The 16,074-nt window shown below is 43.6% G+C and overlaps 1 protein-coding gene across 5 annotated transcripts in view; it reads left to right on the top strand.

The window, feature by feature from the left end:
- scn4aa (sodium channel, voltage-gated, type IV, alpha, a) overlaps positions 1 to 15,748 on the top strand; it is a 75,669-nt gene extending 59,921 nt beyond the window's left edge. For all 5 annotated transcript variants that reach the window (XM_014158702.2, XM_045702577.1, XM_045702578.1 and 2 more), the window contains 11 exons: positions 4,429 to 4,863; positions 5,161 to 5,290; positions 5,754 to 5,908; positions 6,123 to 6,296; positions 6,587 to 6,709; positions 7,175 to 7,456; positions 7,794 to 7,847; positions 8,187 to 8,324; positions 12,799 to 12,900; positions 13,361 to 13,631; positions 13,870 to 15,748. In XM_014158702.2, the coding sequence (XP_014014177.1) occupies positions 4,429 to 4,863; positions 5,161 to 5,290; positions 5,754 to 5,908; positions 6,123 to 6,296; positions 6,587 to 6,709; positions 7,175 to 7,456; positions 7,794 to 7,847; positions 8,187 to 8,324; positions 12,799 to 12,900; positions 13,361 to 13,631; positions 13,870 to 15,308 (3,303 nt within the window). In that variant the 3' untranslated portion in view covers positions 15,309 to 15,748. The remainder of the gene's footprint in view (positions 1 to 4,428; positions 4,864 to 5,160; positions 5,291 to 5,753; positions 5,909 to 6,122; positions 6,297 to 6,586; positions 6,710 to 7,174; positions 7,457 to 7,793; positions 7,848 to 8,186; positions 8,325 to 12,798; positions 12,901 to 13,360; positions 13,632 to 13,869) is intronic.
- Positions 15,749 to 16,074: the final 326 nt, after the last annotated feature.

Genomic DNA, 16,074 nt, shown 5'->3' with positions numbered 1-16,074 from the left:
TTTCCCGATGAACTCATCATTCTTGTTGAATTCACAGGACATAAAACAATATATAGAGGTAAGACGGATATCGATTTTGAGACATGACATGTAGTATTTTAGTATACGTTTCTCATATTAATTAGAAATTCCTGTTCTCTTTTGAAGATTTCTCACAAAAACAAGTGTATCTCTGTGAAATGGCAACGGAGCACTAAGTGTAATACAAGCTTTTTATTTTCAAAGCCTTTTACATTTATTTCAACTCGTATCATGCTTATTTAGCTTTTTGGTAAATTACAAAAAGTTTAGTTAAAATCCTTAAGAATCTAAGTAACATAATACAAAAATCCCCATCCAAATCCGTCAGTTTAACGTAGAGATATCAGTTTTTTTGCCTGCGCTGCGTCTCAATCCACCGCGTCGGCCTTTCGCATCTGCGGTGGAAGGTTGCCGAGCTACAGCGGTGTTTGTCAGACCATGAGACCACGGTCTTCTCACAAAAACATCTGTAGCGTCCGAACGGTTTGGCCTAGAGAAACTATTATGACCACTATGGAAATTGGAGACTCATGAACACAATGGCGTTCTCCGCTTTTGTTCATTTGTTACCCATTCAAATTAATGGAAGTATGGAGGTAGTTTGGTGCCAACAAAAATAAGGGGTTAAATATGTGTCCGAATACAGGGGAGGTGCCTGAAAACTTGCCTGTTTTTATACTTAACTATAGAGTTTGCTAGAGGGCACACCTTCCACTAATGCCCTCTCTCCACCTCCATACCTTAGAATGGGAGAATTCTGAACAGTTCTCACATGAAAACCAGTGATGAAGGCCCACTTTTCACATTACCTCTACTATAACTTACATAAGCCTTGTATGAGAGACACAGTCTGCCAAAACATATTGTTTGTGTTTTGATGCTGCATTGTACATGCCCTAAAACCCCCCAAAATATTTTCACAACCCTCTTAAAAACACAATTATTCAGATTGAAGAACCACTTTGGATGTTTCAGAGTAAATTCATTCAGTGTATCATAATACACATTGAGTTTACATTCAAACAAACACCAGATCTCAGTTTAGGTGCATTACATTTCATGGTTTTACTACACAATGATGGTGTTTTGAGTCATTCTATTTTAACAGTCCATTTATTCATCGGGGGAGGGGGGCTTCTATCTATTTAAGTCAAATGACTTGAGCCAGCAAACAGTGGTTCTGACCTTGGGTATCTGCTAAGACCCAGCTTAAGTGAGCCCCCTGGCACGGACGGAACAAACACGGACAGCTGAGCGGCGCCCGGCGAGAGGGGCTCGGGGATCAGATCCAAGAGAGAGAGACGTCTGCAGAATGCATCACTAATTGATAGGGAAGGTAATCAAATGTCCCATCACACGAACACGCGCTGTATGGAATATGGGGGATGTTCCTTTGAGTACAGTTGCGACTTACGAGCACAGTAACAATAGGCCGCTCTGAGTGGCAGCCTACAATGTATTTTATGGTTGGTCATCATCTCGATTTGAACTCTTTATTGTCTGCTCCCCTCCAGCCTGTCTCCCCCGATGTCTCTCCTACAAGCCCTGTATTTGCTCCAAGAGACTACTTCTACCATTCTCAGTCCAGTTTCCCCCCCCCCAAGGCGTTTTTTTCTTTGTGGTGTTATGTTAGCCCGTTGTCAGCCATATGTCTCAACACACTTTGTGATTCCCTCCACAGCCCTATCCACCTCTACCATAGCCCTTCATTTCTAGCCCTTTCGAGCCCCCTGTGCCGCTAACCCCCTAGGCCTTGGGTTTCTGCCCCTCTCAGCCCTTTCCCAGGGCCTCTGGCTGATTCACAGCTCCTTACAGAGGAATGAGAGAGATCAGCATTGCCCAGTCCACCATGTAACCATGATCTACATCTTAATCTGAGAAATAAGAACCCAGATATGGTCTAACGCGGTTTAGACACTAAAGATAGCCACCTCCAAAAGAATCGCAGACAACATTATATTGTCACCACAGAACGACATCAACTTTATATGTGTTATGTATACGAGACGCCCAGGTTTATGATTAAACGGATAAACTTTATTTTACAGCATGAGGCTTGGTGACATGTGCGTCCCAAACGTTCCTGTTTAGGAGGCACGTGAAAAAAGTGTAGGTTTGCCTCTCTCTCGCTCTCTCTCTCATTAACATTTTAATCATTTAGCAGATGCTCTTATCCAGAGAGACGTACAGTAAATGCATTCATCTTAAGATGGCTAGGTGGGACAACCAGATATCACAGTCAGTGTAAGCACATTTTCCTTAATAAAGTAGCTATTAAGTGCGAGTGAAAGGCAATCTTTTAAGATGCTCTTTGAAGAGGTAGGGTTTCAGATGTTTTCAGAAGATGGGCTTGGACTCTGCTGTTCTAGCTTCAAGGGGAAGCTGGTTCCACCATTGGGGTGCCAGGACAGGGAAGAGCTTGAACTGGGCTGAGCGGGCAGCAAACCCCTGCAACTTATCCAGAACGATGCAGCCCACCTGGTCTTCAACCTTCCGAAGTTCTACCATATCACCCCGCTACTTCTCACACTCCACTGGCTTCCAGTCGAAGCTCACATCCACTACAAGACCATGGTAGTTGCCTATTCAAAAGAATACTAACACACAACCATGAGGCTAAGCATCTCCTAATCGAAATGTACAACTATTACTTCCCATTGCAAAAAAAGTTTAAATGCAGCAAGTTATTTTCAAAGAGATGGATAACAGCAAGCACCCTGCAATAAAAAAAAAACAGTTCCACTCACCAAATTATGATAATTTGAAACTCAACTTGTTGAAAGTTATTCTTGAAAAGGGAGAAGCTAACAAATTGGCAACAATTTCCTCTTCAATAACACCTGCTGCAGCCACTGCAAACCTAGCCTACTAGACCGTGGATAAACTGGAAAACTACTGCTCGCTATTGCGCAATGACCTGTTGGCCTTTGAGAAGGCAAAAGTTTCCATACGTTTTTTGGTAGCCAATGGCTGACTTAGCTAGCTAGATTTATCTCCCCAGAGACCACTAAAGAAAAATCCTGATTGGATCTTTTTTTCTCTTCAGTGTTAACCCTTTCCAACAAAAACTGAATAGATTAAATCAGAACATCAGTGAAAATAATAATGCAATTAGAAGTATTATTATAGGAGGCACTCAATGTTCCCCACGGTGTTTGGGTTAGTAATAATTTGTAGAGTGGCTCTATTTTCCCCCAGCATTCAGCACTTCATCATTCTTAATGTCTAAAGAATCCATATGTTCTTCTGAAATATGAACACAGAAATACTGGATATTTCAAACTCTTCTTATGGTGATGATTTGACAACATTACAATCATGGTCTTGAATTGGACTCTTTTTTTTTTTTTCTGGTCTCAGCCATGGCTTGGTCTCGGACCCTTTGTCTCCCTCCTGGTCTCGGTCTTGACTCGTTCTCACCCCCTCCGGTCTTGGTCTTGACTCGGACTCGATTTGCTCCGGTCTTTGTCTTGAATCGGTCCCGCTTTAGGTGGTCTCGAACACAAAACTGGCGGAGAGCCTCCATGACACAGAGAAGAGCAGTCTCGGTTGAGTGACCCGTCTTGAAGCCTGACAGGTTATGGTCAAGATTGTTCTGAGAGAAATAGCGAGAGAGTTAGTCAGAGACAGCACGCTCAAGTGTTTTGGAAAGAAAAGATAGAAGGGATACTGGTCTGTAATTTTTGATCTCAGAGGAGTCGAGTGTTGATTTCTTGAGGAGAAGATTGACTCTGGCAATTTTGAAGTCCGAGGGGAAGCAGTCAATGGTCAGCGATAAGTTGATGAGGAATGGGAGAAGGTATCCATAGATGGTCTTGAGAAGGGAGGAGGGAATGAGGTTGAGTGGGCAGGTTGTTAGGGGGCCAGACCTCACTAGACGCATGATTTTATCTGGAGAGAGAGGGGAGAAAGAGGTCAAGGCGTAGGGTAGTTCTATGTGAGTGGGACCAGTGGACTCAGTAGGCTGATTTAATGAGTGGCTGTTGTCAACCTTCTTTTCAAAGTGGTTGACAAAGTCGTCCGCAGAGGGGAGGGGGTGGAAGATTAAGGAGTGAGGAGAAGGTAGAAAATAGTTTCCTAGGGTTAGAGGCAGAAGCCTGAAATTTAGAGTGATAGAAAGTGCCTTTAGCAGTGCATACAGAGGAGGAGAAGGTAGAGAGGAGAGTGGAAGGATGACCATTTTTCGCTCAGCTGCCTGTAAGCTCGCAGTAAGTCACTAAGCCAAGGAGCAGAATAGAATAGATCTGTCTTTTGGCTGTCTTTTAATTCTCCCAGGACACCTCCCTCATACAAACGCATAAGGCTGGGAGTAGCTGGGAGTAAAGTAGGATCAGATTCCCCACACTGCCCTGTCAGAGACCTTTTCTCTAACCTTCAACGATAACTGCCACCTCTATCTGCCTGTAGGTGCTGAATCTCTTCCTGGCCTTGCTGCTCAGCTCATTCAGTGGAGACAACCTGTCCAGTGATGACGACGGTGAGATGAACAACCTCCAGATTGCCATCGGCAGGATCAACTGGGGCATCGACTGGGTAAAATCCTTTGTCCGCCACATGGTCCTGCAGCTACTGGGCAAAAAGGCCACCGGGGACAAGGAAGGGGGTGAGGGGATCGAAGGAAACCCCGAAAAGGAGACCTTTGCACTAAACCACTTAGACACGTGCCAGGATTCCAAAATGGCCGACGGGATGACCAACTGTGTGGACGGGCTTCAGGCAGACGGCGAGATGAGCCTCAATGTGCCCATTGCCCAGGGGGAGCCGGACTTTGAGGACGATGATGATGATGACAGTGGGTCTTTTACATCAGATGAAGAAAATGGACATGGTGATCACATAAAGGTACAGTATGATGGCAAACTGAAGATGATAATTGTACTCTGCTTTATCTATGAACTAATAATTATCAGTTAATAAACTACTTATAAACCCTTCATAAATCTTTTAAGTATACCATGTAAAGTGTTACCTGGATATTTAAGCAAACAAGTACAAGAATCAGGACAAATCTCACTTGGTGGTTCTCTTCAATCCGAGTTCACAATCCTACATGAGTTAGATTTCTCCTCTCTCTCCTATCCTGAACTTGTGGCTGACATTTTGTCTCAGCCACTCAGTCTCTCTCCTCCCCATCCATAGTTGTTTGGTGCAGTGGGTGACGAGTCCTCGGTGTGCAGCACGGTGGACTATGTACCTGAACCAGAGCCTGTGGAAGAGGAGGAAGAGGAGGAGCCAGAGCCAGAGGAACCAGAAGCTTGCTTCACTGATGGTACACAGGAAATAGTGTCCCCTGCTTAAATAGATCTGGGTTGGGTTTCCTGATTTTCATGGTCTTTACAATGTATTGTTACTAAATTACAAAAATGCAACGCTAATATCAAGTGTTTGATGTATAATTTACTTTTCGAAATATCTGTAAACTTTGTCCCATGTCACACACGTTGGCACATCAGCATTCACAGAGAGAGAGTTACTATATTCTATTTTATGTAAGGTGGGACCAAAGAGTTTGGAGTCACGTCTTAATAATGTCAGTAAAGTGATTGCTATGATTCGTCACATCTTTTATTTGCGGGATTGTCCAACTCGCTCAGCACTTGGCTAGACTGTAGGCTATGCTACACAGACAGCACCTCAGGGGCAAGTGAAACAGTCCAAATGAAGCATACAAAAACACTATGTTGGCATTTCTCTCTCTCTCTCTCTTTCTCTCTCTCTCTTTCTCTCTTCAGGCTGTATCGCGCGATGGCCGTGTCTGACATTTGACGTCTCTCAGGGCAGAGGCAAGAAGTGGTGGAACCTCCGCAGGACCTGTTTCACCATCGTGGAACACGACTACTTTGAGACCTTCATAGTCTTCATGATCCTCCTAAGCAGTGGAGCTCTGGTGAGTGAGTCCCTGGTCGTTGACCTATTTATAGTTGATACTCCATTACCGAGCTATTCGACTTTTGTCCTGATGACCTTGGCTCACCTGAAAAATAAATGTATTCAAAGTGTACTTCATAGTTATATTATTATTTTTGTATTATATTTATAACATTCTCTGGGAAGGCCACTAGTTATATTGAGATCCATTTTCTTTGGCTCACTTCTGATAGGCTTTTGAGGATATTTACATTGAGAGGCGAAGAACTATCAAAATCATCCTGGAGTATGCAGACAAAGTCTTCACCTATGTCTTTATCATTGAGATGCTCTTGAAATGGGTGGCGTACGGCTTCAAGACCTACTTCACCAACGCTTGGTGTTGGCTGGACTTCCTAATTGTGGATGTAAGTTTCCGTTGAATTGTTTTTGGAGTGATATTTACACAGAATGAAACGTGGGTTAAGCAATGTTACAACTATTATCACTGTTGTGGGCAAGCTCAATAATACATGAACGTGAAAATCAAGGAAGACATTGAAATTTGTGTTACCTTGTATTCTCCGCAAGTAATTGATATTTGTGTTATCCTGCTTGGCAGAAAATACAAGACCTTCAATTTGTAAAGTTTTCTTCATTCGTACAAGCATATAACGAGATGCTGGGTGACTACAATGACGTTACAATCCTGCCTCAGGTTTCCTTAGTCACTTTAGGAGCTAACTGGATGGGCTACTCTGAACTTGGACCAATCAAGTCTCTTAGAACACTCAGGGCTCTAAGGCCACTTCGAGCCCTGTCAAGATTTGAGGGAATGAGGGTGAGTAACTGTTTCAAACCTATCAGTACATACTCACTTAAATATCCACGCAGACACAGAAAGACAGATCAACAGACACACTGACAGAAATGCTGATACAGACAATCCTAAACGCATACACACAGTGACACATCTCTGACAGTGACATCTTGTGACAGAGTTGACTGTGGTTAGCTATGACTATTGCGATGGAGGTGATGTAAGTGATCATGACTGACTGTTAGGATGTAGGTGGTGTTAGTGGTCATCACTGACTATTGTGACGGAGGTGACTATTGTGACAAGTGTATTGTCATGACTGACTATTGTGACAGAGGTGATGTTAGTGGTCATGACTGACTATTTTGACTGCAGGGAGCATGACTTACTATTGGGCGGTGGTGACTGCAGTGGTCATGGCTGACTATTGTAATGGAGGTGACTTTAATGGTTTTGACTGCACTGTGTCCTGTCTATGGGAGGAAGGTGGTGGTAAACGCTCTTGTCGGCGCCATCCCCTCCATCTTCAACGTGCTGCTGGTGTGCCTCATCTTCTGGCTCATCTTCAGCATCATGGGGGTCAACCTGTTTGCCGGAAAGTTCTACCGCTGCATCAACACCACCACGGAGGAGCTGTTCCCCATCACCGAGGTCAACAACAGGAGCGACTGCCTTGCACTGCAGCACGCCACCCAGGAAGCCCGCTGGATCAACGTCAAAGTCAACTACGACAACGTGGGCTTGGGCTACCTCTCTCTGCTGCAAGTGGTGAGGGCCAGGGTTTCTGAGATGCATGGGTGCTGTGCGCTGGTTCTCAAGCTGTGACCCAATCCTCCTCCTGGAGAGCTACCCTTCCTCCTTCAGGCTTTTGCTCCAACCCTGCTCTAGCACACCTGATTCGACTAATTAGCTGCTCACCAGGAACTCGATTAACTGAATCAAGTGTGTAACAACAGGTTTGGAGCAAATGCCTGCATACCCAGTAGCTCTGAAGGAAGAGACTTGGTCACCCCCTGGTCTACTAAAGTATTTAATATTGTTTCCTTCTCTGAGGGTGTTGGTGTACTCAAAAATATCTGAAAAAAAGTGCCCTGTCTCTCTACAGGCCACATTTAAAGGCTGGATGGACATCATGTATGCTGCAGTGGACTCTCGAGAAGTATGTACTTATAGAAATATAAGATACTGTAATATAAACATTTGGTTTGGGGAGCAGTTATTACCACAGAATACAAAAGTCATAGCTTTAATGAGTAAGCCATTGAAAAATGTGTATACATTCTTTATAAATGATCATAAATGTGATTAATGCTTGTGAATTGTAACGCTTCAAAATGCTTTTATTAAAAGTGTATAGTTATATACAGTTAGTCAGATATGATTCATACTTATTCAGGAAAGTCATTTTAAAGTGTTACCGGACACATTGGTGGTAGTCGAATTGTTGTAAGTAATGAGGGTTTTTGTTTGACGAGCGACACTATTTATGGTCCCCTAGGTGGAGGAGCAGCCCTCGTATGAGATCAACCTCTACATGTACATCTACTTTGTCATCTTCATCATCTTCGGCTCCTTCTTCACCCTCAATCTTTTCATTGGTGTTATTATTGACAATTTCAACCAGCAAAAGAAAAAGATAAGCACCTTCTCTTTTTTTTTGTTACTAGTAAATAAAGTGACTAATAGATGATGGATATGTAGTTGGATATAGAAATCCCCAACAACTGGATGAGTCACCATTTTGTAAAGGTTTGGAATATGATCCAACCATTATGTAGAAATGATGTTGAATATAATAGTAAACTACGTTCATATTATGTGAATAAATGCAACAGGCCGTGTACGTCTCTGGAGGAATCGAGTCAAGGTAGCAAGCCTTACACCACCTCTCAGTATGACAATAATGAACATGTCTAACTTGCACCGTTATGCAATTATTAAGAGACTAGATACAAATAGCTTGTGCTTGCCTCATGAATGCTAGAACATCAGAGATGTCAATGTGGTACCCAAGCATATGCTATGTGTATAGTGTAAATAACAACTACCAATAGACCTACTAAATTATATGCGTGTAGTTAATCAAATTATTACTCTGTAAAGCGAGGAATGCATTTACTCAATTCAACTTATACAATTTATTAGTCACAAAAGAATTAACTCAATTACAGTGGACATTAATAAAATGATATACAGTGCATTCCCCTTGACTTTTTCCACGTTGTTACTTTAGAGCCTTACTCTAAAATGTATTAAATAGTTTCTCTTCATCAATCTACACACAATAGCCCACAATGACAAAGCAAAAAAGTTTGACATTTTTGCAAATGTATTAAAAATAAACATTTACTGTACATAAGTATTCAGACCCTTTACCGTAAATTCCGGACTATAAGCCGCAACTTTTTTCCCAGGCTTTGAACCTCGCGGCTTAAACAATGACGCGGCTAATATATGGATTTTACCCGCTTTCAATTTTCTTTTCTCCAAAAAAACACATTCTGTGACGTGCTCAGTTTTTTGGCGGCATGAAGCTTTCATTAGACCAAATAAATTGCCAAACGGGTTACGGTCAAACAACTTTTTTGTTTACTGTTTAGATTAAATTGAGCGCTCTCAAACTTCCCATCATTCTGATTACGGTAGTCATTTTGTCATCCTCATCATGGCAAAGACACGGAGAAATGCATATGATGCAGCTTTCAAGTTGAAGGCGATTGATCTGGCTGTTGGAAAAGGAAATAGAGCTGCTGCACGGGAGCTTGGTCTTAATGAGTCGATGATAAGACGTTGGAAACAGCAGCGTGAGGAATTGACTCAGTGCAAAAAGATAACTAAAGCTTACTGCTATTTTTTTTATTTTTTGTTACAAGCCGTGTTTCGTTAAAGCCTGTGTAAAGTTCATTTGTTTCAATGTACCGGTAGGCACCTGCGGCTTATAGACATGTGCGGCTTATTTATGTTCAAAAAAAAAAAAAAAATTTAATTCAGTGGGTGCGGCTTATATTCAGGTGCGCTTAATAGTCCGGAAATTATGGTACTCACTACTTTATTGAAGCACCTTTGGCAGAGATTGCAGCCTCAAGTCTTCTTGGGTATGATGCTACAAGCTTGACACATCTGTATTTGGGGAGTTTCTCCCATTCTTCTCTGCAGATTTTCTCAAGCTCTGTCAGGTTGGATGGGGAGCGTCGCTGCACAGCTATTTTCTCTCCAGAGATGTTTGATCGGGTTCAAGTTCGGGCTCTTGCTGGGCCACTCATGGACATTCAGACACTTGTCCCGAAGCCACTCCTGCGTTGTCTTGGCTGTGTGCTTAGGGTCGTTGTCCTGTTGGAAGGTGAACCTTCACCCCAGTCGACGGTCCTGAGCGCTCTGGAGTAGGTTTTCATCAAGGATCTCTTTGCTCCATTCATCTTTCCCTCGATCCTGACTAGTCGCCCAGTCCTTGCCGCTGAAAAACATCGGCACAGCATGATGCTGCCACCACCATCCTTCACCGTAGGGATGATGCCAGGTTTCCTCCAGACGTGACCCTTGGCATTCAAGCCAAGGAGTTCAATATTGGTTTCATCAGACAGGGGAATCTTGTTTCTCATGGTCTGAGAGTCTGTAGGTGCCTTTTGGCAAGCTCCAAGCGGGCTGTCATGTGCCTTTTACTGAGTGCTGCAGAAATGGTTGTCTGTCTGGAAGTTTCCCCCATCTCCACAGAGGAATTCTGGAGCTCTGTCAGAGTGACCATCGGGTTCTTGGTCACCTACATGACCAACGCCCTTATCCCCCGATTGCTCAGTTTGGCCGGGCAGCCAGCTCTAGGAAGAGTGTTGGTGGTTCCAAACTTCTTCCATTTAAGAATGATGGGGGCCACTGTGTTCTTGGCGACCTTCAAATGCTGCAGAAATGTTTTGGTACCCTTACCTAGATCTGTGGCTCGACACAATCCTGTCTTGGAGCTTTACAGACAATTCCTTCGACCTCATGGCTTGGTTTTTGCTCTGATGTGCACTGTCAACTGTGGGACCTTATATAGACAGATGTGTGCCTTTCCAAATCATGTCCAATCAATTGAATTTACCACAGGTGGACTCCAATCAAGTTGTAGAAACATCTCAAGGATGATCAATGGAAACAGGATGCACCTGAGCTCAATTTCAAGTATCATTGCAAAGGGTCTGAATACTTATGTAAATAAGGTATTTCTGTTTTTTATTTTTAATAAATGTGCTAAAATGTCAAACTGTTTTTGCTTTGTCATTATGGGGTATTATTTGATGAGGATTTTAGAATAAGGCTGTAATGTAACAAAATGTTGAAAAAGTCAAAGGGTCTGAATGCACTGTATACTGTCCAGATACTCTTCGAGAGAACTATTTTAAAAGTCCAAAAATGTATGTACCAATCGCAGATTGACTACAAATCAGAAATCGAGATTGAATATGTACAGTTTTAATTCATCTTGATATATACCTACAGTGGGGGGAAAAGTATTTGATCCCCTGCTGATTTTGTACGTTTGCCCACTTACAAATACATGATCAGTCTATAATTTTAATGGTAGGTTTATTTGAACAGTGAGAGACAGAATAACAACAAAAAAAATCCAGAAAAACGCATGTCAAAAATGTTATAAAATGATTTGCATTTTAATGAGGGAAATAAGTATTTGACCCCTCTGCAAAACATGACTTAGTACTTGGTGGCAAAACCCTTGTTGGCAATCAGAGGTCAGACGTTTCTTGTAGTTGGCCACCAGGTTTGCACACATCTCAGGAGGGATTTTGTCCCACTCCTCCTTGCAGATCTTCTCCAAGTCATTAAGGTTTCGAGGCTGACGTTTGGCAACTCGAACCTTCAGCTCCCTCCACAGATTTTCTATGGGATTAAGGTCTGGAGACTGGCTAGGCCACTCCAGGACCTTAATGTGCTTCTTCTTGAGCCACTCCTTTGTTGCCTTGGCCGTGTGTTTTGGGTCATTGTCATGCTGGAATACCCATCCACGACCCATTTTCAATGCCCTGGCTGAGGGAAGGATGTTCTCACCCAAGATTTGACGGTACATGGCCCCGTCCATCGTCCCTTTGATGCGGTGAAGTTGTCCTGTCCCCTTAGCAGAAAAACACCCCCAAAGCATAATGTTTCCACCTCCATGTTTGACGGTGGAGATGGTGTTCTTGGGGTAATAGGCAGCATTCCTCCTCCTCCTCCAAACACGGCGAGTTGAGTTGATGCCAAAGAGCTCCATTTTGGTCTCATCTGACCACAACACTGTCACCAGTTGTCCTCTGAATCATTCAGATGTTCATTGGCAAACTTTAGACGGGTATGTATATGTATTCTTGAGCAGGGGGACCTTGCGGGCGCTGCAGGATTTCAGTCCTTCACGGCGTAGTGTGTTACCAATTGTTTTCTTGGTGACTATGGTCCCAGCTGCCTTGAGATCATTGACAAGATCCTCCCATGTAGTTCTGGGCTAATTCCTCACCGTTCTCATGATCATTGCAACCCCACGAGGTGAGATCTTGCATGGAGCCCCAGGCCGAGGGATATTGACAGTTCTTTTGTGTTTCTTCCATTTGCAAATAATCGCACCAAATGTTGTCACCTTCTCACCAAGCTGCTTGGCGATGGTCTTGTAGCCCATTCCAGCCTTGTGTAGGTCTACAATATTGTCCCCGACATCCTTGGTCTTGGCCATGGTGGAGAGTTTGGAATCTGATTGATTGCTTCTGTGGACAGGTGTCTTTTTTACAGGTAACAAGCTGCGGTTAGGAGCACTCCCTTTAAGAGGGTGCTCCTAATCTCAGCTCGTTACCTGTATAAAAGACACCTGGGAGCCAGAAATCTTTCTGATTGAGAAAGGGTCAAATACTTATTTCCCTCATTAAAATGCAAATCAATTTCTAACATTTTTGACATGCGTTTTTTCTGGATATTTTTGTTGTTATTCTGTCTCTCACTGTTCAAATAAACCTACCATTAAAATGATAGACTGATCCTTTCTTTATCAGTGGGCAAACGTACAAAATCAGCAGGGGATCAAATACTTTCCCCCCCTCTGTATATACATGTAAATGCCCAGAATAATTGTTGATTTGATTTTGATCCTGCACTTTGGTGACGACATCTTTATGACAGAGGAGCAGAAGAAATATCATGAAGCCATGAAGAAACTTGGCTCAAAGAAGCCAGTGAAGCCTATCCCAAGGCCTACGGTATGCAACACATAAATGGCATTCGGTTATAGCCACACTCTTATGCTACTCTCTAGTATTAAGATTCATTACATCTTTCTAATCCAAGACTAAATTTACTCTACATAAGCACCTTCAATAAATAAATTGCTGATTATAGGGATTACATAATTTGATCAATGCTCTTTTGTGTTGAAAGTGCATTTTTTATGTATAGAATTTCAATGTCAATCTTTCGACCAGTGATTGTGTGATACATTTCATATACAAGTAATAATTCAATTATGTTATGGGACTAGAGTCTGCAAGTCCTGCTCTGAGTATACCACATACACAGTGACATTAAAATGCGTGACTTTGCCATGACATCATCATTGACCCATCTTAACCTGTTCTACACAACATTGGCTTTAACACACCTAATGAAATTTGTGTTTGTCTCCCTCGCTCTCTCTTTCATGTGACCCTCGGGCCCCTACAGAACATGATTCAAGGCGCTGTGTTTGACTTCATCACTCAGCAGTTCTTTGACATCTTCATCATGGTCCTCATCTGCCTCAACATGGTCACCATGATGGTGGAGACGGACGACCAAAGTGCGGAGAAGGAAAACGTCCTTTACAAGATCAACCTGGCCTTCATCGTCGTTTTCACCGGCGAGTGTCTGCTCAAGATGTTTGCCCTTCGCCATTACTTCTTCACCATCGGATGGAATATTTTTGATTTTGTCGTGGTCATCCTGTCCGTCGCGGGTATGTACCTCAAGATTCTTTACACTGTAGACCTTATTGTATACTGTACATAGGATAAGTCATAGACAAGTTATAACAGGGTTGGGGTCAATTCCATTTAAAATCAAGTTAATTCAGAAAGTAAACCAAATTCCAATTGAAAAATGTCACACTGAAAAGCATTGAAGATTAGTTATTTCGACAGTAGATGGAGAGGTGTGATTGGTCATTAACCATTGTTTATCTAATTTCCCTTCAGGTATAATGCTGTCGGACATCATAGAGAAGTACTTTGTGTCACCCACCTTGTTCAGGGTCATCAGGCTGGCTAGGATAGGCAGGGTCCTGCGTCTCATCAAAGGTGCCAAGGGCATTCGGACGCTGTTATTTGCGTTGATGATGTCACTCCCTGCCCTGTTCAACATCGGCCTCCTGCTCTTCCTCATCATGTTCATCTTCTCCATATTCGGCATGTCCAACTTTGCCTATGTCAAAAAACAGGCGGGCATCGACGACATCTTCAATTTCCAGACGTTCGGCAGCAGTATTATCTGCCTGTTTGAGATCACCACCTCTGCGGGTTGGGATGGTCTTCTGCTGCCAATTCTAAACAGCGGTCCTCCAGACTGCGACCCAGACATTGAGAACCCGGGCTCGGACGTTCGGGGCAACTGCGGCAACCCAGGCATGGGTATCATGTTCTTCTGCAGTTACATCATCATGTCCTTCCTGGTGGTGGTCAACATGTACATCGCCATCATCCTGGAGAACTTCAACACGGCCCAAGAGGAGAGCGGGGACCTGCTGTGCGAGGATGACTTTGTGATGTTCGACGAGACCTGGGAGAAGTTCGACCTTGAGGGCACGCAGTTCATCGAATACGCCAAGCTGTCAGAGTTTTGTGACACCCTGCAGGAACCCCTGCGTATCGCCAAGCCCAACCGGATCAAGCTGATCTCGATGGACCTTCCCCTGGTCACGGGCGATAAGATTCACTGCCTGGACATCCTGCTGGCCGTCACCCAGGAGGTGCTGGGCGAAGGGGTGGAGATGACGGCCATGAAGGTGAGCATCGAGGCCAAGTTCAACATGAACAACCCCACGACAGACTCCTATGAGCCCATCACCACCACGCTGCGGCGCAAGGAGGAGGAGGCAGCAGCCGTGATCATCCAGCGGGCTTACCGCAAGCACCTGCTCAAGCGCTCCATCCTGCATGCCTCCTTCATGCGCCGCTCCAAGAGGCAGATAAGGCGGGAGCAGAACGAGGAGCCCCCGGAGAGAGAGGGACTTCTGGTGCGAAAGATGAACGTGCTCTATGGGAGCGACTTGGACCTTGCCGCAGAGATGGAATTGGCTGGGTTGCGAGCACAACCCATATCGGTCCCTCTGGTGTCCAATCGGCCATCGGACCTCCCCAAGCAAACACAGACCACCAGGCCTGAGCCTGGCAGACCACTCCTCTTGGTGGTCCCCGTTGAGGTCACCAGTGAGGTGGTGTTACGCTCAGCCCCTGTGACGTCTGATCCGCCATTGGACCTCCCCGAGCAAACACAACCATCAGGGTCGGAGCCCACAGGGCTGGAACCTACCTGGCCGGAGCCTGCTGGGCCAAACCTCTTGGTGGTCCCCGTAGAGGTCACCCCCTATTTGTGTAGCCGTGAGTCAATAGACAACCTGCGAGAGTCGATTGTATAACAAAAAGCACTTGAGGGAATTCACCATGGTCTTCCTACTGTATTTTTCACCGATCTAGCGAGTAATTTTATGTGTTGGGAGTGTCGCCAATATAGTTGAGGCTTCCACATAGCACTACTATGAAGTGATTACAAGTAGCTGATGGATTAGGTATAATAATTAAAGTCAAGTTTATTGATCGTAATAGGGGGTCTCGTTTTCTATTTTTGTAAGGCCATTTCTAGAATTGATCTATATTTGACCACTGGACTGTTAACTCTGTATTCTATTTTATACCTACAAACAATTCACAATCTCACAAAATATAAAAGGTTTGATAATCAGTATCCATACATTTCCCATAGGATTTGGGCATGTTTTTGACAGTAAACTTTACCCACATCTAATTGTTTTGAAGGAATGCCTAAATGCCTTTATTGCCATAAAAGCAGTGAGCAACATTTCATACTCAGATCATGCCTTATTTTGACATTTTGGAATCACCTTATTTTTGGGGGAAAATCACCCAGATTCACCTGTGCCTACTCCAGTATGTCAAAGTGGAATTATGGTTTTCATTTTTTTTTTTTTACAAATGAATTAAAAATGAAAAGCTGAAATGTCTTCAGTCAATAAGTATTCAACTTCTTCATTATGGCAAGCCTAAATACGTTCAGGAGTAAAAATGTGTCAAAAGTCATAAAATATGTTGCATGGACTGTGTGCAATAATAGTTTTTAACAGGATTTTTTGGATGACTACCCCATCTCTGTACCCAACACATACA

Source organism: Salmo salar, chromosome ssa19 (assembly GCF_905237065.1).
Source record: "Salmo salar chromosome ssa19, Ssal_v3.1, whole genome shotgun sequence".
Taxonomy (NCBI): domain Eukaryota; kingdom Metazoa; phylum Chordata; class Actinopteri; order Salmoniformes; family Salmonidae; genus Salmo; species Salmo salar.
The sequence above is the reverse complement of the archived record's forward strand: the minus strand, read 5'-3'. Positions and strand labels throughout refer to the sequence as shown.